At 43.5% G+C, this 20,950-nt stretch overlaps 3 protein-coding genes across 5 annotated transcripts; 2 read left to right on the top strand and 1 right to left on the bottom strand.

The window, feature by feature from the left end:
- The first annotated feature begins 1,102 nt into the window (after positions 1-1,102).
- On the top strand, positions 1,103-7,911 carry cdkl1 (cyclin dependent kinase like 1 (CDC2 related kinase)). Its single transcript, XM_069160531.1, has 10 exons — positions 1,103-1,200; positions 2,062-2,230; positions 3,647-3,768; positions 5,736-5,808; positions 6,062-6,152; positions 6,326-6,526; positions 7,032-7,114; positions 7,204-7,260; positions 7,472-7,633; positions 7,735-7,911. The coding sequence occupies exons 2-10, from the start codon at positions 2,063-2,065 to the stop codon at positions 7,834-7,836; spliced, it is 1,059 nt and encodes a 352-aa protein (XP_069016632.1). The 5' UTR covers positions 1,103-1,200; position 2,062; the 3' UTR covers positions 7,837-7,911.
- Positions 7,912-8,431: 520 nt separating this feature from the next.
- On the bottom strand, positions 8,432-11,351 carry dmac2l (distal membrane arm assembly component 2 like). Its single transcript, XM_069160532.1, has 5 exons — positions 11,210-11,351; positions 11,013-11,122; positions 9,923-10,131; positions 8,773-8,944; positions 8,432-8,684 (listed from the first exon to the last, which is right to left on the bottom strand). The coding sequence occupies exons 1-5, from the start codon at positions 11,264-11,266 to the stop codon at positions 8,570-8,572; spliced, it is 663 nt and encodes a 220-aa protein (XP_069016633.1). The 5' UTR covers positions 11,267-11,351; the 3' UTR covers positions 8,432-8,569.
- A 104-nt stretch (positions 11,352-11,455) lies between these two features.
- l2hgdh (L-2-hydroxyglutarate dehydrogenase) lies at positions 11,456-20,200 on the top strand. Of its 3 annotated transcripts, XR_011178840.1 has the most exons (11): positions 11,456-11,656; positions 12,897-13,012; positions 14,909-15,060; positions 15,449-15,580; positions 15,671-15,833; positions 15,935-15,969; positions 16,088-16,255; positions 16,396-16,553; positions 16,648-16,779; positions 17,315-18,366; positions 19,011-19,102. XR_011178840.1 is itself a non-coding variant. In XM_069160554.1 (10 exons), the coding sequence occupies exons 1-10, from the start codon at positions 11,571-11,573 to the stop codon at positions 19,204-19,206; spliced, it is 1,338 nt and encodes a 445-aa protein (XP_069016655.1). In that variant the 5' UTR covers positions 11,456-11,570; the 3' UTR covers positions 19,207-20,200. The 3 variants fall into 3 exon arrangements, 2 of the variants coding, with proteins under 2 accessions (XP_069016655.1, XP_069016656.1); XM_069160554.1 differs by lacking the exon at positions 17,315-18,366 and having other exon boundaries at positions 19,011-20,200; XM_069160555.1 differs by lacking the exons at positions 11,456-11,656; positions 12,897-13,012; positions 17,315-18,366 and having other exon boundaries at positions 14,979-15,060; positions 15,340-15,580; positions 19,011-20,200.
- Positions 20,201-20,950: the final 750 nt, after the last annotated feature.

Here is a 20,950-nt window from a genome sequence, read left to right as displayed (position 1 = left end):
CTACGTGAATGTGCTGTGGTTTGTGTGGAGGGATTGGAGCGGCGGTGAGGAATGGGCGTCCGGTGGGACGATCAGGAAGACGAGTGACTATTAATCCCATCGTGTCCCTGTTTAGTCTGCCTCTCCTCTGACTGAGCGCCTCTAATTGGTCTCAGAGCGGCAACATCAACGCTCCTGAACGCAGCGCGCCGTCCTGCTGACTGATGTGATGTCAGGCTCAGGCGGATCAGGGAGTTTGGATCGCTGAGATGGACTGAACATGTCAGAACTCTGTGATGATCAGAACCTTAAGATGTAATGATGAAGATCAAGGCCAGTGCTCCTCTTCCTCTCTGCAGGCGGCTGCAGGTCACCTGACTGTTTGTTTTGACCTCTGACAGGAAGTCTCAGGTGGGAAAACCAGCTGGAGTCCCGCTCTGCTGGAGGAAGGGGCGGAGCCAGCGGTTCCCATGGGAACCACAGAGGAGCATTCACAAATGTGTCTAGCTGCTCAGCGGGAGACTGCACAGAACAGGACGTATGGTGATCATACCTTCAAAATAAAAGCAATACTCACGGATTAGCTTGAGTGGATCAGCTGGTTGTTTTTATTACGTTTTTATGCCGTTTATTGTGCTTTTATTATGTTTTTTTTCTTTTAAATTCAATATAAAATACAAATGTTACAACAAACTAATTTGTCATCCACTTTAAGGATTGCTATTTTTGTGCAAGAAAAACACAAGTGAGAAGACATAAATTTTAACTTTGAAGATAAAAGCAGACACATTTTAGTTTGTTCTGTAACTATCACTCTGTTTCAACTTTGACAGTCAGAAGAGACCGGCGTCACTTATAACAGCCACGTTTTAAAAGACGATAAAATATTCATCACTTTGATCTACGTAGTTAAATTTAGGTTAAATGTTTTGTACTGAAATTAATATATTATTCAGATCAATAACAAAAACATCTGACAGAAAATGATCATGTTTATAACGCATTGAAACAAAGGGAGTTCCTGCATGTTTTATTTTGAAAATCAGAACCGGAAGTGAGGGTTCAAACTGTCCGGCTTGTCTCTTTAAAACAGGAGCCTGTTGCAGCTACAGGCCAGTAGAGCTGTGATCGGGCTGCTCACAGGTCGGTGTCCGGAAGAAGAGGAAGAAGAGGAGGAGCTTCCTCCTGCCTGAGAATCATCTGCAAATATTTCTACAGAAAGTAAGTTTAAACCTTTAATTTGATGCCAAACAGGAAGTGTTTTACTGAAATATTTCTCTCATAAACAGAGATGTGTCTGTTGTGACTTGTGTTGTATGAAAAGTGTTTTTTCATCGTGTGAAATAAGTTAGTTTTAAAGATGTGATCTCAGCTGATAAGTTCCTCTTTGAACTCTTTAATATATTTAATATTCAGTGTTTGTCAGTGCATCACTCTGATTTAATTTCCCAGCTCTTCCTCCTCCTCCTCTGTTATTGTGAGCTCTCCATGTCCCTTCAGGGAAATCAAACAGCACACTTTGCATTGCAAATGTTTTCATTACGTAATCCAAGTGTTGGAGATGGTGTCGAGTTCCAGAGAGCCGTTAAATCTCTCAACGTTTTGATCCCAAACTCAGCAGGTTAAACTCAGTCTGCATGGTGAGATGATGTCATAGATGTCACATGATCTCCCCACAGTTACTCTTCATCATTTTAACCACAAATATGAATTTAAATAATCTCCATGATTTAAAAAAGCTTGTTTTCTTCAAGCTTACAACTCATCATTCAGACAGCAGGAGGTCAGATCACCCTCCTCTTCATCATCAGGAGGTCAGATCACTTTCCTTTTCATCATCAAGTCAGATCACCCTCCTCTTCATCATCAGGAGGTCAGATCACCCTCCTCTTCATCAGTAGGGGTTCAGATCACCCTCCTCTTCACCATCAGGAAGTAAGATCACCCTCCTCTTCATCAGGGGGTCAGAACACCCTGCTCTTCCTCTCTGCCCCCCGCTGTGACTGAGACTTTCCCTTTTTAAATTATTGAATAATTTATGAATTAATTAATTGATATCTCATGTCCCTCCTCTTCCTCGAGGATGGAGAAGTACGAGAAGATGGGGAAGATCGGTGAGGGCTCGTACGGCGTCGTCTTCAAGTGCAGGAACAGAGAAACGGGGCAGGTCGTCGCCATCAAGAAGTTCGTGGAGTCGGAGGACGATCCCGTCATCAGAAAGATCGCTCTGAGGGAGATCAGGTTGCTGAAGGTACGTCTGACTCCTCCTCTTCCTCCTCACATCCACGTTTGAACTGTTCAAGTGAAGAAGGTGAAATATGAATTCATAGTTATGTGATAAGTTGAAACAATGGTAAATGGTCTGCACTTGTGTAGCACTTTATTACCTTTACAGTCTCAAAGCGCTTTTACATTCACACACTAATGAGACTGAGCTGCCATGCAAGGTGCCCGCCATCAGGTGTACATTCACTGAGGCAACTTGGGGTTCAGTGGCTTGCCCAAGGACACTTAGGCATGTGGACAGGAGGAGGAGGAGCCAGCGATCGAACCACCAACCTTCCGATTAGTGGGCAACTTACTCTACCATCTGAGCCACATCCACTCAATGAGACAGTTGTTTAATAAAGTCGTGCCTTTCATCATAATTATGATATATTACGTTAAAATTACAATTATGAGATAAAGAGTCATTATTATGAGATGTAAAGTAAAAGTTTATCGTTGAAGCATCAGATTTTGTTAATAATATTTTTTTTTTATGTGAGAATGATCAAATATTAAAATCATGAGAAAATGTCAACATTTTTAACTTAAATACATTTTCATGGCTTCAAACTCCTGATGTTTATCCTGAATCTCACTCAGTCTGTTAATTAAAGAAGCTCATCTTCATTCTGTCAGTACTTCAGTCTGTTCTTATTTCAGAGCTGCTTTATGATGTTTCCTCTTCTGGTTTCTACTTTTATTGAATATTTTACGTCCAGTTTTTCCAGTGTAACGCCGTGTTGCTCCTCTGTTGTGTCTCCATGAAGTTCATCCTGCAGAGCGGAAACACTTTAAACAGCAGAGTTACAGAGCTGCAGTCGCACACAGGAGAATCATCTTTATTTGAATACCAGAATATTAAAAACAGATGAAACAGACTCTGTGTTCAGGTCTGAAATGACAGATTTAAACCAGGATGATGTGACTCCTCCTCCTCTGACTCTGTGATGAAGGCTGAACCTGTTTCATGCTGCAGAATAAAGATCAGAGATGTTCTGCTGCTTTAATCAGTTGTACGGTAGAGGGAGTGTTCGTGGCATGCTGGACACCCGGAGGTCATGAATAGAGCCGGTCGTCAGGGGCGACAGCATGTTTATCACCTGCTGCTGGGAGTGAGAGACAGGAAAGGATGAAACACTCCGACGGGCAGCTCAGTGATCTCAGTGATCTCATTGATCTCAGTGATCTCATTGATCTTATTGATCTCATTGATCTCATCGATCTCTGCTCTCACTGATCTCAGGGATCTCGTTGATCTCGGGATCTCGTCGATCTCTGATCTCGTCGACCTCTGCTCTCGCTGATCTCATCAATGTCAGTGATCTCGTTGATCTCAGTGATCTCTTTGATCTCAGTGATTTGTCTGTTTCTGTGTTTCTGTTTGTGTGTTTGTGTGCAGCAACTGAAACACTCCAACCTGGTGAATCTGATCGAAGTGTTCCGACGTAAACGGAAGCTCCACCTGGTGTTCGAGTACTGTGATCACACTGTCCTCAACGAGCTGGACCGCCATCCCCGAGGGTGGGTGGTCTCTATATATACATACTGTATATATATACTGTATATAAGAGGGTGGGTGGTCTTTATATATACACACTGTATTTATATATTGTATATAAGAGGGTGGGTGGTCTATATATATACTGTATTTATATACTGTATATAAGAGGGTGGATGGCCTTTATATATACATACTGTATATATATGCTGTATATAAAAGGGTGGGTGGTCTCTATATATACATACTGTATATATATGCTGTATATAAAAGGGTGAGTGGTCTCTATATACATACTGTATTTATATAATGTATATAAGAGGGCAGGTGGTCTTTATGTATACATACTGTATATATATGCTGTATATAAGAGGGTGGGTGGTCTCCTCCATATATACATACTGTATATATCTACTGTATATAAGAAGATGGGTGATCTCTATATATACATACTGTATATGTTGTATATAAGAGGGTGAATGGTCTTTATATATACATACTGTATATATATGCTGTATATAAGAGGGTGGGTAGTCTCTATATATTCATACTGTATTTACATGTTGTATATAAGAGGGTGGACGGTCTTTATATATACATACTGTATATATATGCTGTATATAAGAGGGTGGGTGGTCTATATATTCATACTGTGTTTATATGCTGTATATAAAAGGGTGGGTGGTCTCTATATATACATACTGTATTTATATAATGTATATAAGAGGGTGGGCGGTCTTTATGTATACATACTGTATATATATGCTGTATATAAGAGGGTGGGTGGTCTCTTCCATATGTACATACTGTATATATCTACTGTATATAAGAAGATGGGTGATCTCTATATATACATACTGTATTTATATGTTGCATATAAGAGGGTCAGTGGTCTTTATATATACATACTTTAATATATATCGACTGTATATCTACTCTATATAAGAGGGTGGGTGGTCTCTATATATAAATACTTTAATATATATCTACTGTATATAAACTGTATCTCTTGTATATAAACTGTATATAAGAAGGTGGGTGGTCTCCTCTATGTATATCTACTGTATATAAGAGGGTGGTCTTTATATCGACATACTTTAATATATATCGACTGTATATAAACTGTATGTCTACTATATATATATATATATATATATATATATATATATATATATATATATATACTGTATATCAAATGGTAGGTGGTCTCCTCTATGTATATATACTGTATGTATACTCTATTTATACTGTATATATACCATATATAAAGGGTGTATCTCCTCTATATAAACTGTATATAAGAGGGTATCCTGAGGGGAGGTTCACCTGGAGTCACCTGACCAGAGTTCAGGTAGTTCACTGACATGTTGGAGATGATTTCCACCATCATCCATCTCTCTGTGATTAAAAACAGATAATGAGATTATAGAACATGATCAGAGGTATTGATCGGTGTTATTATCAGTCCATTGATCATTAAAACAGCAGCAGTCTGACTCTGTGTTCTCTCTCGATGTTATAACATCTCCCTGTCGTCCGGCGCTCGCTCCATCTCTCTGTGGTACGCTTACAGTGATGCTCTCCCAGAATGCTTTGCTGGCAGGGAGCCACATTTTACAGGGGGCGTGGTGGAAGCCTCGGGCCGGAGAGGGTTCACAAGAAGACAAAACAACATGGCAAGAAGGGGCGGAGCTTGTTATTAATTGCCAGTCACGAGGCTCGAATTAGCCGTTTCCCCGGCAACGTTGATAGAAGGCGGCCCCTGAGCCAACAAAGGAGCAGTGTTGAACTCACAAAGGGGATGGGGGATGAAGACGAGAGGGAGGAGTCTCCTCTTCATCATGAGAGGAGCTGGTTTCAGACTCCTCTTCATCATGTGAGGAGCTGGTTTGGACTCCTCTTCATCATGAGAGGAGCTGGTTTTATCTTCCTCTTCATCATGAGAGGTGCTGCTTCCAGCAGATTATTAATGGTTTGTTTCCTCCTGCAGCGTCCCAGAGAACCTCGTCAGAAACATCACGTGGCAGACGCTGCAGGCCATCAACTTCTGTCACAAACAGAACGTGAGTTTCTCCTTCCAGCTTTCCTCCTGATCCTCCCCGCAACCCCCCCACTCCCTCTCATCCTCCTCTTCCTCTTCTTTATGGCTCCTCTTTAACAAGAATTCCTCCTCTTAGTCGACCAGCAGTTAAAGTGTCACTGAGACACAACAAACACTGGGAGACATCTTCCTCCTCCTCCCACTTCTTTATAACCAGCAGTTAACCAGTCTTCCTATGTGTGTGTGCGTGTGCGCATGTGCATGTGTGTGTTCAGTGTATCCATAGAGACGTGAAGCCGGAGAACATTCTCATCACCAAACAGCAGGTCATCAAACTCTGTGACTTCGGCTTCGCTCGAATCCTCAGTAAGTTCAGAGGTCATCCACCGCTGTGACATCATCAACTCTTTCACACTGATCATAACTTCAGGGTCATCAGGTTTTAAACTGTGTTTAAGTCCCATCAAACTTCTAATATCAATTTAATAATGATCCACTGAAGTGACTCCTGATGTCTCACGTGTCCGTGTTCTGATCAGCTGGACCGTGTGACTACTACACGGACTACGTGGCGACCCGCTGGTACCGGGCCCCCGAGCTGCTGGTGGGGGATACTCAGTACGGACCCCCGGTGGACGTGTGGGCCGTCGGCTGTGTGTTCGCCGAGCTGCTGTCGGGGATCCCGCTGTGGCCCGGGAAGTCAGACATGGACCAGCTGTACCTGATCAGGAAGACTATCGGTGAGCTCCGCCTGATGCAGGGGATTTTGGGAAATGTGTCGCTGCTACAGGCCGAACAGTTACGATGTCACAGATTTCACGCTCGGTGGCGCCACTTCTGTCACTAATCCGGAACTGCAGCGGTTTTAGACTTCACTTCCCAGAGATTCAAACAGGGTGTGATGTCACTCAGGTGTAGAAGAGTGAGCCTGCTGCATTAGCTCCGCCCACCTTCTCCAGAGGACTAAATGTTAGCAGATGAGGACATAAATTCAACATTCATCCATCAGGATGTTGGTTGTGAATATGAGGACTTGTTGTTCTTTGGATGCTGATTAATATTATTTTTATAGATCAGTGAGAATAAAATAACATTAAAAAAAATAAACTCCTATTAGAGACTGATGGGAAGTTAAAAATGAAATAGTAAATTGTTTCAGAAATAATAACACCAAACTTACCGTCATTTATTCCCATAATTATTTAAAAATAATTGGATTGTTTAAACGGTGCCTTGATGTTGCAGGAGACCTGATCCCTCGACACCAGCAGGTCTTCAGCAACAACCAGTTCTTCTGTGGCGTCTCCATCCCAGAGACCCAGGAGATGGTGAGACAGACTGCCGCTGTCATGACTCAGCAGAAAACTCTTTTAATACTGTTACAAACCAGGATAATAATGTTAATGTTCCTCTGCAGGAGCCTCTGGAGCAGAAATATCCCAACCTGTCATATCCAGCTCTGAGTCTGATGAAGGTAACATCCTCTTCATCCTCAGTTTCAGCTCCTCTCAGACACTTTACAACCAAACCGTCACTAAAAGTGCTGCATCAGTCAGGAAGTGCTGTGTTGTGTTTGTATAGTTCCTCCTGCAGGTGTGTTTATAATGAGACCTACTCGCTCGGGTGTGTTTCTAATCAGACCTACCTGCTCGGGTGTGTTAATAATGAAGTGTGTGGTGCTGCAGGGTTGCCTGAGGATGGACCCGGCCGAGCGGCTCACCTGCGAGCAGCTCCTGCAGCATCCGTACTTCGACAGTCTGAGGGAGAAGAGCGACTCCACGTCCAGAGAGCAGGACCGCTCCGGCAACAAGAGGACGCGGTTACCACGGAGACACCTGCCCGCCGGGGTGAGCAGCCTTCCAGACTGATGACAGGGCTCTTGGCTGGTCATGTGACCTGTGTACGCTCTCAGTATAACACCTCCACCTGTGTTGTGTTGTGTCTGCAGTATCTACCACAGCTGACCAGCAGCAGCATCTTTCCAGCACTGGACAACAAGAAGTACTACAGCAACCTGCGCAAGTTCAACTACCACCTGCCCAACATCTAGACCAGGTCCTGGTCTGGGAGGAGCCTGAACACAGGCAGCAGGTCCTAGTCCTGCAGCAGCTGGTCCTGGTCCTGATCCTGCTCCTGCAGTAGGTCCTGGTCCTGGTCCTAGTCCTGCTCCTGCAGCAGGTCCTGGTCCTGGAGGTTTAGTTTCTCCCCCGGGCGTGTGGGTGTGTCCGTGCTGCTGTCAGTCTTTGGTCTCCTCCCGGTGTGTCTCCTCAGACGTGTTGCTTCCTGAACGTACCTGAGGGGATCACATGTTAAATATCCATGTTGAGACAAGGAGCAACATGCCGCTCTGATTGTAGCTGCAGAGAGACTGATGGTAAAACTGCCTCGTCCTGTTTGCCAAACCTTTTCTACTGATGGACTCTGATAAGAGTGACACGTTGTTCAGAGAGTTTAGATGTACGTTATCATGTAGACATAAGCTATCTGTGGAAGACATATTTATTGGATCAATCTGTAACCTCGACATTTATCATTATCTCTGAAACTCTCAGGATGTTTCCTCTGTCCGTCTGTCTGTCTTCATATTTATTACAGATGCCAAATTAATCCAAACAGAAACCACTTGAGTGAATTCTTCAGTCTGCTGTCTGTATTCACACAGATGGATAAACTTTAATAAACAGTGTCAGCAGTGTGAAGAGCTGCAGCTTCTGTTCAATGTGCAACACTAAAACAGCATTTAGAATCAAAGCTCTACATAGGAGCAGGAAGTGGAATGTCGGTCAGTCCAGGTCCAGAATAAGGTCCAGCCGAGGGAGAGCCGTCTGCAGTCTGTCCACCGTGGTCTGTCTGTCGGTGATGCCGGGCAGGTCGCTGAGCAACAGGTACTCAAGGTTCCTGAGGAGAAAACAGCTGATCAATAAAACAATTACATTCTCTATTGATACACGTTTGGTTCCTCTGTTGAGAGGTGGTGACCTCTGACCTGAGCTGGTGCAGAGCGATGACTCCTTTATCCGTCACGTTTCCACACGACATCACCTCCATCATGAACATACTCTGCTGCAGGTTCTGGATGGAGCTCAGACGCTCCAGACAGCCGTCCTCGATGTACATGCACTTATTCAGCTTGATCTCTTCTAGGTGCTGCAGACCCTCTGCAGGGATACACACAATACACAACACATTACAACACAGACACACATCAGAACATTATTCAACTTGATCTCTTCTACATGTTTCAGACCCACTGCAGAGATAAATACACAAATCAGAACACACAGATGACAACAGCTACACAAAGTAGAGACTGACTTTACTCCTTTGTGTTTGTGTGTGTGTCCTCCTCATCCTCCTCCTCCTCCCTCCACCTCCTTGTTAACACGGACAGAATCACTTTCAGGTGAGGACTCGAGGTCGACCTCTCGTTAACACACTTCATGTAACATTCAGGTGTTCTGAACTCTAAGAATCTTTAATGTGAACAAACTGGTTAGTGTTAACGAGCTCAGAGAGGAACATGTGAACGGACTGGTTAGTGTAAGGGAGGAATGTGAACATGTTGATGGTCCACAGAGAATCATGATGCTCAGCTGGTTTAATAACTTGGCTCCTTCTGGAGTCTGTTTGGACTGGTCAGGGTCACTCTGGGGGGACGTCCTGGTTGGTGTGTGTATGAACATGTGTGTGTACGAACGTGTGTGTGTTATCATGTGTGAGCTCTGAACCACTGTGTTTGTGCAGTTTTGGTCTGAAAAAAGATCACAAGTATTTAGTAGTACCACCAAAAGAAAAAAAACAGTGCAGCGTTATTACTCACAACATTAAATTATCTTTTGTCTACTGGATCAAAAATTCAATGAGCCACCTCCACCAACCAAAAAAGACTGTTTACCTGCTAAAGTGGCAAAAATCTCTGGAGAACTTCTCCACCGAGTGTTTCCAGCATTTTTAATCACACAAATACGTCAACTTACTCTCAAACAAAATGAATACAGAAGATAAAAGTTTGAGCTGCCGTCAAACTTGAAGGCCAAATTTTGCTTCGTTTTCCAACTTCAATCAAATACTGAACGTAAAAAGATGTTGTTTTTTTTTTCCTTCTAACAGAGAGGTTCTGCAGGCGTGTCACTGACCCAGGTGATCAAACCCTCGGTACATGATGCAGGACTCGGTGGCGTCTATCCTCTGGATCTTGTAGCGGCCCAGTGGCCCGGTGGGCAGCCCGTTGTAGTCGTGATGCCAGCGGTCGAAACCCTGAAACTTCACTTTGGCGCCACATCTTAGCAGCCACTCGGCAGCGGCCCGGTCCGGTCCGACGGCTTTGATCCTGTCGTGGTCCACCCTGAGAGAGAGCAGACTGTCAGACAGGTGCTGACGTCAGAGGAGACAAAGTCCAGCCAGCCGGCCGTCTGCCAACGGGACATTTATTTAACTTGTTGGTTGAACAGCTGATTCTCACCGTGAAACGTCTCTTTTATTTATTAATGAATTTGTTTCACTTTCTGAAAAACTTTCAGCCAAAGTAAACAAATAAGAACAACTCTGACAACATGATGACAATATTTACATCTGATATGAAACACAGGATTCATAAAAACACAGAAACACATGATGAAGATAGTTTGTACCCGAGATCAGTGGAAACAATAATCACATATAAACATACTGTAGGTGACCTGTGTTTCCCCTGGATCTTGTAGCCCAGACTCTCAGGGGCCACTTTATTAGGAACACCTGCAGTTTCATTAATCCAATAAAAGCTCTGATATTAAATCTGATGGATGGATAAATAGATGGATCATAAATAAAACCCTTACCCGAACTGTGCAAAAGGCAAATAGTCTCTAAAGTCTTGAATCATTTGGGAGGTTAAAGAAAAACACTATTTACAGATATATTTATACACATAATACCACCACATAATATTCTAGTAAAATATAATTTAGGGTATAACTAAGATATAATAATAAATAAAAGGAGGGAGCAGAATATTAGCATCACTACCATCTATAAACTCAAAGCTAACAAATATAATTTAATTAAATTGAGTCAATAACAGCTGATCATTATCATCAACATAAAACAGGTGTTATGGCTGGACAGGTGCGTCAGATATCAGGTGTCCCTAATAAACAGATCACAGAGCAGCTCTCGGTGTATATGAGCATTAATAAGTGTATGTGATGAAGATGAAGAGTCCCTAATGACCGGAGTCTTCCTCACTTGTTGAACACCGCGTTGAGCCACCCCCAGAAGTTTCTCCGCTGCGTGCCGCTCACCGCGCGCCGCGCTGCGCACATCGCAGCCCGCGACCACAGCGTCATTATCGTGACCTGAAAGAGAAGCTGCGCGCTCACACAGACGTCACCAATGCTCTGATTTTAGCGGGAAAACATGTCGCACATTAAATAAGCCCTTACCTGTCCTCTAACACCTGACTGTTTACTTCTTCTTTTAAGTTTTATGGCGGATGGCATCCAACGAAAGCATTACCGCCACCCACTGCATTGGAGTGTGTACCAGAGTTACCTGACTGTTTACATTCGAGACGCGTCCATTATTGTGAACTTTCACCCTGTGATGTAATCAACAACGTGCCCTCCCATTGGCTGGTTGTACTGACTTCCTCCTCTGCGCGGGGCGTGGCTCGGTGTTATATTTCAGGAAGAGCGGCAGGATGGGAGTGAGCAGGAGGAGGAAGCAGCCTGCAGAGCTGAAGAGGACGCGATCCGATTCGGCTGGAGGAGGAAGAGGTTCTGAGCTGCCGTTAAAACTGAAACGATGATCCGGATTCTCAGCGCCGCGTCCGGTAGAGCTGCAGCGGCTCCAAGGTGGCTGAAGGACACCCCGAGCAGACAGATGCACAGGTGAGACTGACGTTACGGCAAAGCACGCAGTTTGTTACAGGAAGGAGAGGAGGTCTGGGTCTGATCCAGGTGTGTGTCTGATCCAGTATTTAATCTCGGTGTTAGACCACTTCAACTGATCCAGTTTGTACCAAGGACACTCAACATGTCTGTCCTCTGTCCACACTCTCTAACATGTGTCCCTCTGTGTGTGTGTGTGTGTGTGTGTGTGTGTGTGTGTGTGTGTGTTTTCTCTGAACAGTAGGACTGTCTCCTCTCTGTAGTCAGGTGCTGGTTTTGAACTGAGCCTTTAACAGCACCATATGTTTCCTGTTACATGATCATAGCGGGACGATGACGTCTGGAGGTAGTTTAGTGGTTTTATTTGAACAATTAAAAACAGTTTGGAGAGAAAAACTTCCCACAAACAAACAAAAATCCAGTTTGTAATAAAAAAAAGAACTGAGAATGAAATAATTCAGATTGAAAACAGAGTCTCTGAACAGTGGAGTTTTTTCTTTATTGTGTCTCAGAAAGTTCTTGTTAGAATCGGACATTTTCGGTTGGAATTTAACATGGTTTCATGAACAGAATCCTGAAGTCTGAGACCAAACCCAACAAAACTGTTCAGAATCTCTTTTCAATCTAAATAAGTTATTTGTTTGTACTTAGAATCTTGTTTTTTGACTCCAGTTCCAGAAATCTGCTCTAAAAACTCTTTATGCTGCAAAAAAACACACAAAGCTACATTAAACTGAAATACAGAAAGATGAAGTTATTGATTAATCAGAAGGAAGAAACTGATCCATTTCTTTAGTCCAGGAAGAGCTCAACAGTTTCATCAGACTTTATCTGAGAGATTAAATGTTCCAGATTTAATTAACTGCAGCTGGACAAGTTTTTACATGTCCTACTTGTTCCAGTCGTTCTGTTGGCGACGGGATTTTCACCTGGAGCTGCAGGTCGTCTGTCTGTCTGTCTGTCGAAACTCTGCCTGGTTCTGATTCTAAAAGTGGACCATGCTGAGGGTTCTGGATGTAAACGTTCTCCAGCAGAAGTCCGGAAACACTTCATGATCTGCTGGAAGTGACATCATCACTCTGACTCCGCCCCCTCGGTGTTTGTCTGGAACACCTGGACTGATAAACAGATTGAACAGGGCTTCCCCTGCTGGCCCGGTCATTGAACCTCTGACCTGAATATCCTGCTGAGTCAGCAGACTATCAGAACCCTCTCTAACTCTGAGCTTTGTGTTTTCCAGAACCTGTGATGTGGCCGTGGTCGGCGGCGGCATCGTGGGTTTGGCCTCAGCCAGAGAGCTGATCCTGAGACACCCGTCACTCAACTTCATCCTGCTGGAGAAGGAGCCGGAACTTGGTGGGTTGAGGGTGGAGCTTGGAGGGTGGAGGGTGAACGAAGGGTTAAAGTTCAGAGCGGTGGTGAACGAAGGGTTAAATGTGTCCCAGTGAACCTGAACAGTGTTCAGGAAGTCTGTTGTTGGATCAGTTTGAACTTTAATCTGAATCTGTTGGCTTGAGTCCCCACTGACAGTCTGACCTTTGACCCTGTCGTCATGGTTTCACTTCACATCCAGTCTGCAGAGACTCAAACACAACCAGAACCAACTGCAGGAAACAAAGATGGTTCTGAAGAGGAGGAAGATCTTCGACATGTTATTGTTTCATCCTGACTAGAGAACCGAACCGTCGGTTTATAGATGATAAATAGATACATTTATTGATCCCTGGAGAGAAAGTCAAGTGTCGTAGCTACAAGATACATTACCAGTCAAAAGTTTGGACACACCTTCTCATTCAATGGTTTTTCTTTATTTTTATTTTTTTCTACATTGTAGATTAATATGGGAGAAATCCAAACTATGAAGGGACACGTATGGAATTATGTGGTAAACAAAAAAATGTTCAACATATTTTAGGTTCTTCAAAGTAGCCACCTTTTGCTTTGATGACAGCTTTGCACACTCTTAGCATTCGTTCAATCAGCTTCCTGAGGTCGTCACCTGGAATGGTTTCCCAACAGTCTTGAAGGAGTTCCCAGAGGTGCTGAGCACTTGTTGGCTGCTTTGCCTTCACTCTGCGGTCCAACTCATCCCAGACCATCTCAATTGGGTTTAGGTCGGGTGATTGTTGAGGCCAGGTCATCTGACGCAGCACTCCATCACTCTACTTCTTGGTCAAATAGCCCTTACATAGCCTGAGGTGTGTTTGGGGTCATTGTCCTGTTGAAATCCAAATGCTGGTTCCACTAAGTGCAAACCAGATGGGATGGCATGTTGCTGCAGAATGCTGTGGTAGCTGTGCTGGTTAATATGGTGCCTTGAATTTTGAATAAATCCCCAACAGTGTCAACAGCAAAGCACCCCCACACCATCACACCTCCTCCTCTATGCTTCACGGTGGGAACCACACATGTAGAAACCATCCGATCACCTTTTCTGCTTCTTACCAAGACACGGTGGGTGGAACCAAAAATCTGAAATTTGGACTCATCAGACCAAAGTACAGAGTTCCACTGGCTTAATGTCCATTCCTTGTGTTTCTTGGCCCAAGCAAGTCTCTTCTTCTTCTCGTTCTTCTTCAGTAGTGGCTTCTTTGCAGAAATTCAACCATGGAGGCCTGAGTGGACCGTAGAGTGAAGGCAAAGCAGCCAACAAGTGCTCAGCACCTCTGGGAACTCCTTCAAGACTGTAGGAAAACCATTCCAGGTGATGACCTCATTAAGCTGATTGAAAGAATGCCAAAAGTGTGCAAAGCTGTCATCAAAACAAAAGGTGGCTACTTTGAAGAATCTAAAATATAAAACATATTCTGGTTTCTTTAACACTTTTTTTGTTTACCACATAATTCCATACGTGTTCCTTCATAGTTTGGATGTCTTCAATATTAATCTGCAATGTAGAAAAAATTAAAAATAAAGAAAAACCATTGAATGAGAAGGTGTGTCCAAACTTTTAACTGGTACTGTACATTAAAATACAGAATTAGAGATACACAGTGGTGTATGTACAGATGTGAACAGGTCTACAGGTGTGAACAAGTGTGAACAGGTCTGCAGGTGTGAACAGATTTACAGGTGTAGGTACAGTCACATGAATATTTTCAGATGAAGTGATTCCATGGAAACGTTCTCTTTTAAATTGAACTAGAATCTAGAGAACTGCCTATTTGTGTGTGTGCAGCAGTAAACCCTCCTCTTCCTCCTGTGTTTGTTTATGTTTGTATTGACCCTCCTCCTCCTCATCTGTGTCTCCAGCTGTCCATCAGAGCGGTCACAACAGCGGAGTGATCCACAGCGGGATCTATTACACTCCGGGTTCCCTGAAGGCCCGTCTGTGTGTGAGAGGAGCGACGCTGGCCTATGAGTACTGTGACAAGAAGCAGCTGCCGTACAGGAAGTGTGGGAAGGTGTGCGCTGCTGTTTTCAGCACAGCTAACAGTGTGTTTACTTTACTATCAGCTGAGGGCACACGTCCAGAGTTTACACTGATAGAAACACACTATCAGACACACGGATGAAACACATGTTTATTCACTAAACAAACCAGAACGGGGAGAGGGGCGGGCGGTTATATTTTTTAAATATAAACTTCTTTTAATAAAGAAAAAACTAAGTTCTCTCCTGTCTGATGAATGTAAAGCAGCTGTAGGAGAGGATAAAAGACACAAAACTGTAAATGTCAACAGACTGATTAAAGACTGACAGAGGACGACTCCGAATTTAAACCGGATTCAAAAACAGAGTCAAGCTGTGATCCAGTCCAGGACGTCCCATGCTGTCTCTGCATCTCTGCAGCTCATCGTGGCCGTGGAGCAGGAGGAGATCCCCCGACTCAAAGCTCTGTACGAGCGCGGCCTGCAGAACAACGTGCGTGACCTCAGCATTGTCGACGCCAATGGCATCAGAGAGCGGGAGCCGTACTGCCGGGTAAGAAGCTGTCTTTGGGTTTATGTGAGATGAATGACACGAGCTGTTGAGGCTGACGGAGCATGTCCTCGTCTCCTCGTGTCCTCTCAGGGCATCATGGCCCTGGACTCCCCCTACACCGGCATCGTGGACTGGAGGATGGTGGCGCTCAGGTACGCATCCGACTTCCAGGAGGCCGGCGGCACCGTGGTCACTGGGTACGAGGTCAACGACAGCTCCATGGTAACGGAGAGTCCAGCTGGGAGCAATGAAGGTAACACACCTGTCCTGTCACACACACGTGTCCTCTGACACACCTGTTCTGCACTCTTTGTTGAAGAAGAGCTTCAGTTAACAGTTTGATTCTGTTTGCAGGTCTGAAATATCCGATCTCCATCCGAGACACGAAGGTAAGAAACAGAAGCAGTGTAATGTTCAGACGTGATGTTCAGATCATAATCTTCATACGTGATGTTCAGATTCTGTTCGGTCCTTTCTGGCTCTTATGCATCGTGTTTGCATTGCCAGGGTAACGAGGTGCTGTGCCGTTATTTCCTGACCTGCGGAGGTCTGTACTCGGACCGGTTGTCTCAGATTTCCGGGTGCAGCCGGGAGCCACGGATCGTCCCCTTCAGAGGAGACTATCTGGTCCTGAAGCCCGAGAAGCAATACCTGGTCAGAGGGAACATCTACCCTGTGAGTCTGCTGCACCTTCTCGGGAGACATTCATGTCCTCAGAGTTCAGAACCATGTCGCAGGGTGTCGGTGAGCTGCAGCCTCGACCTGTTCCTTGAGCCTGCACTGACTCCTCCGTGTTCTGTCAAATGTTCCGGCAGGTTCCCGACCCGCGGTTCCCCTTCCTGGGAGTCCACTTCACCCCGAGGATGGACGGGAGCATCTGGCTCGGCCCCAACGCCGTGCTGGCCTTCAAACGGGAGGGTTACCGAGTATACGACTTCAACGTCCGCGACTTCGTCGACGCCCTCTCCTTCAGGTGCAGCCGGGAGTCACTTCCTCTTCCTGTGTGGTTCTGGTGGCGTGATGCGTGTCGGTCTGTAACGGGTGGTGGTTGCATGTCTGTGTTGCAGGGGTCTCCAGAAGCTGATCCTGAGGAACATCACGTACGGAGTCGGAGAGATGTACCGCGGTGTTTTCATCGGTGCTCAGGTTAAAATCCTGAAGAAGTACATCCCTGAGATCTCTCTGAGCGACGTCCTCCGGTAAGAACACCACATTCTCTATATATATATATATATGTATATATACACATGCATACAGTGGTGTGAAAAAGTGTTTGGCCCCTTCCTGATTTCCTATTTTTTTGCATGTTTGTCACACTTAAATGTTTCAGATCATCAAACAAATTTCAATATTAGTCAAAGATAACACAAGTAAACACAAAATGCAGTTTTTAAATGAAGGTTTTTATTATTAAGGCAGAAAAAAAAATCCAAACCCACATGGCCTTGTGTGAAAAAGTGTTTGCCCCCGAAACCTAATAACTGGTTGGGCCACCCTTAGCAGCAACAACTGCAATCAAGCATTTGCAATAACTTGCAATGAGTCTTTTACAGCGTTGTGGAGGAATTTTGGCCCACTCATCTTTGCAGAGTTGTTGTAATTCAGCCACATTGGAGGGTTTTCCAGCACGAACCGCCTTTTTAAGGTCATGCCACAGCATCTCAATAGGATTCAGATCAGGACATTGACTAGGCCACTCCAAAGTCTTCATTTTGTTTTTCTTCATCCATTCAGAGGTGGACTTGCTGGTGTGTTTTGGATCATTGTCCTGCTGCAGAACCCAAGTTGGCTTCAGCTTGAGGTCACGAACAGATGGCCGGACATTCTCCTTCAGGATTTGTTGGTAGACAGTAGAATTCATGGTTCCATTTATCACAGCAAGTCTTACAGGTCCTGAAGCAGCAAAACAGCCCCAGACCATCACACTACCACCACCATATTTTACTGTTGGTATGATGTTCTTTTTCTGAAATGCGGTGTTACTTTTACGCCAGATGTAATGGGATACACACCTTCCAAAAAGTTCAACTTTTGTCTCATCAGTCCACAGAGTATTTTCCCAAAAGTCTTGGGGATCATCAAGATGTTTTCTGGCAAAAATGAGACGAGCCTTAATGTTCTTTTTGCTCAGCGGTGGTTTTCGTCTTGGAACTCTGCCATGCAGGCCATTTTTGCCCAGTCTCTTTCTTATGGTGGAGTCATGAACACTGACCTTAACTGAGGCAAGTGAGGCCTGCAGTTCTTTGGATGTTGTTGTGGGGTCTTTTGTGACCTCTCAGATGAGTCGTCGCTGCGCTCTTGGGGTAATTTTGGTCGGCCGGCCACTCCTGGGAAGGTTCACCACTGTTCCATGTTTTCTCCATTTGTGGATAATGGCTCTCACTGTGGTTCGTCGGAGTCCCAAAGCTTTAGAAATGGCTTTATAACCTTTTCCAGACTGATAGATCTCAATTACTTTCTTTCTCATTTGTTCCTGAATTTCTTTGGATCTCGGCATGATGTCTATCTTTTGAGGATCTTTTGGTCTACTTCACTTTGTCAGGCAGGTCCTATTTAAGTGATTTCTTGATTGAGAACAGGTATGGCAGTAATCAGACCATGTATGTATGTATGTGTGTGTATATATATATGTGTGTTGCGAATTCTTCACGGACAGAGACAAAACGGTTACGACGCTCTTATTTTGAAACTTTATTTTGACGCCGCGAACTGTTTCCGCTTCCGGTTGCGCTAATCGTATATGCTATGCAGGACTGACAGTTTAGTCAGATCGAGTCATTGATGATGTAAGTCATAGTACTGTAACTTTGGATTTATGTGGTAAAACGGTTCCGTTTATAACTGTACTTATGCTCTTAAGTGCATTTAGTGTTAGTAAGTGTTTGTTATACAATTAGCCGTTCAAATAATAGCCCAACGTTGAGCAAAGTAGCTAATCTGGCTAGCGAGCCTGTATTCCTGTGAATGTGTGTATTAATGCTTAGTTAAGGTTAACTGTTGGTGATAATTCGGTTCTGTAATTCGCTTTCTGTATTTATTTCAGAAACTCCATCTGTCGATACATCTATCTATCAATCCGTCCATCTGTCAATACATCTATCTGTCAATCCATCCATCTGTCAATCTGTCTCCAAGTTAAAATACTGTATGCTAAACTCAATACAGTAACGTGTGGAACAATCAGATGTCTGTGTTCTCTGACCGGAACCCTGTAGTGGTCAATATTCATCTTTACACCAGTCTCTCAGGGGTCGAATCCCCAACAATATGTATGTGTGTGTGTGTGTATATATATATATAGATAGATGTGTATATATGTGTGTATATATACACACACATCTATCTATCTATCTAGATAGAGGTGTGTCTCTATGGACACACAGCAGCAGGTTTTGTCACAGCAGGAAGTCTGGTGTTGTTTCCTCTCCAGGGGTCCGGCGGGAGTTCGAGCTCAGGCTCTGGACCGAGACGGGAACCTCGTGGACGACTTTGTGTTTGACGGCGGTGTCGGAGACGTCAGCAGCCGCGTGCTCCACGTGAGGAACGCCCCCTCACCGGCGGCCACCTCCTCCCTTGCCATTGCAGAGATGGTCGCAGACGAGGTGGAGAACCGCTTCTCGCTGTAGAGGAACATCCGGGTCGCCATGGTGACCCTGCGTGAGGTCATCAGAACCAAGCTGTCACTACCTCAGTGTGACCTTGTGAATCTGGGGTCGGGCCTTAAAGTAACGGCAGAACACCAGAGGGGGAGGGATTTAGCTCTGAAATAACGTCATGAGTTACTGTCAAAAGGTTCAGCTACAACTTTTATATATTGAATATTTAAACGGAAACACCGTCTGCTGAATGTGAACTGTTTTAAACTTTTCTTTTGATGAGCTCGTTCGCTTTGTGTTTGTGGTTTGAATCTTGTTTGACTGAAAATCTTCAGTCCTTAAATTATGTTTAGTTTTCAGATAGAATTTAAAAAGTAATTAAAGATGTTAGATGATTATGATGAGATGTTGAAACTCTCAGTTTAACGCACAATCGAGGCTACAGGACGCACAGTTCACGGAGAAAGACTCTGGTTCTTTCTTCATCTGACAGTTTTGTATGAAAGTAATTTAAATTAAATACTAAAGAATACCTGTTTGTTCTGTGAGGCAGTAATTTAATATAATTTGCACTGTCTCGCTGCCTTTTAGGCCTCTAAACTGATCCAATAATGTGGCTTTAAAATGAGTCTCTTGCTGTTATTTCGTCCTGTTTATTGACAAAGGAATGTTAAAGTATTTTTCCAGGAATATATATTTTTCAATATAACATGCTCAGATGTTTGTGTCATGTATTTTTCTTTAGGAGGAGAAGGGAGACAGAAAGTAACAATCGGCTTTAAACTACTTTCATGTTTTTAGTGCAGGTTTTTTTTCACTCCAGTTTGTCCACCAGGGGGCAGAATTACAGCAACCAGCCTGGTGTGCGTGCCCGTGCGTGTTTGAGAGAGAGGTCAGGTTGTCTTCATTTTTACTGGTGATACTTGGATTATAGCTGCAGATAAAATGGGTCTACATGTCCAATAAAACACATTCAGTAATGTTTTTACAATACCATAAATAAATAAAGGTTGTTGTATTTTCACTGCTTTATTTCTCTTTTTTTTGTTTTACACTGTGAGTGCACACAGAGGAAGTACATTTACTCAAGTTGATATTGACTAGTATCAACTCCATCTTTTTTACATTTTGTAAGATTTTACACTGATATGATAAATAATAATGGTCCAAGATTTGGTAAAATTTCATGTTTTTATTTTAGAGAGTAAAATCTGCAGGTAGGACCTAAAACCTCCACGAACAGGTCAAAACAAACTTCAAGGAAAACTCTGGACAATTTAAAGTAGTTTGACTTTTCTACAGCAGTGAAATGTACCTGAATGCAGCAGCAATATTAATACAAAAATATTCATAAAAAAAACTTCAGCAGTGAAACACTGACGGGGAACATTTTACTGCACAGTGTGTACTTTTACTTCTGATACTTTTTAGTACATTTTGCTGATAATACTTCCATAAGGATTTGAAAGCAGGACTTTAACTTGTAGTGGAGCATTTTCAGTGTGGTATTAGTACCTTTATTGAAGTATTTTCACAATATAATATTAGTACTTTTACTAATAAAAGACTGTCCTGCAAGGAGATAGTGTATATATACAGTCTACATATACAGTACAGTGTACACAGTGTATATACAGTATACAGTATATACAGTACATATACAGTGTATATACAGTATATATATAATATATACACACTATATATACAGTAAATAAACACTATATATACAGTATGTACACATTATATATACAGTATATATATACACTAAATATAC

The sequence above is a fragment of the Embiotoca jacksoni genome, unplaced genomic scaffold (assembly GCF_022577435.1).
Source record: "Embiotoca jacksoni isolate LCO1_2020_lvr unplaced genomic scaffold, fEmbJac1.0.p SCAF_27, whole genome shotgun sequence".
In the NCBI taxonomy this organism is placed as follows: Eukaryota; Metazoa; Chordata; class Actinopteri; family Embiotocidae; genus Embiotoca; species Embiotoca jacksoni.
This window is presented reverse-complemented; position numbering and strand designations above follow the sequence as displayed.

Coding starts and splice junctions, on each gene's coding strand:
- cdkl1 (XM_069160531.1), top strand. CDS start 2,063: ATGGAGAAGTACGAGAAGATGGGGAAGATCGGTGAGGGCTCGTACGGC. Junction 6,153..6,325: donor CGGCTTCGCTCGAATCCTCA/GTAAGTTCAGAG, acceptor TGTTCTGATCAG/CTGGACCGTGTGACTACTAC. Junction 7,261..7,471: donor CAGCTCTGAGTCTGATGAAG/GTAACATCCTCT, acceptor GTGGTGCTGCAG/GGTTGCCTGAGGATGGACCC.
- dmac2l (XM_069160532.1), bottom strand. CDS start 11,266: ATGCCATCCGCCATAAAACTTAAAAGAAGAAGTAAACAGTCAGGTGTT. Junction 8,945..9,922: donor CCGAGGGTTTGATCACCTGG/GTCAGTGACACG, acceptor GTATCCCTGCAG/AGGGTCTGCAGCACCTAGAA. Junction 8,685..8,772: donor ATCGCTCTGCACCAGCTCAG/GTCAGAGGTCAC, acceptor TTTTCTCCTCAG/GAACCTTGAGTACCTGTTGC.
- l2hgdh (XM_069160554.1), top strand. CDS start 11,571: ATGATCCGGATTCTCAGCGCCGCGTCCGGTAGAGCTGCAGCGGCTCCA. Junction 13,013..14,908: donor GGAGAAGGAGCCGGAACTTG/GTGGGTTGAGGG, acceptor CTGTGTCTCCAG/CTGTCCATCAGAGCGGTCAC. Junction 15,834..15,934: donor TCCAGCTGGGAGCAATGAAG/GTAACACACCTG, acceptor TTCTGTTTGCAG/GTCTGAAATATCCGATCTCC.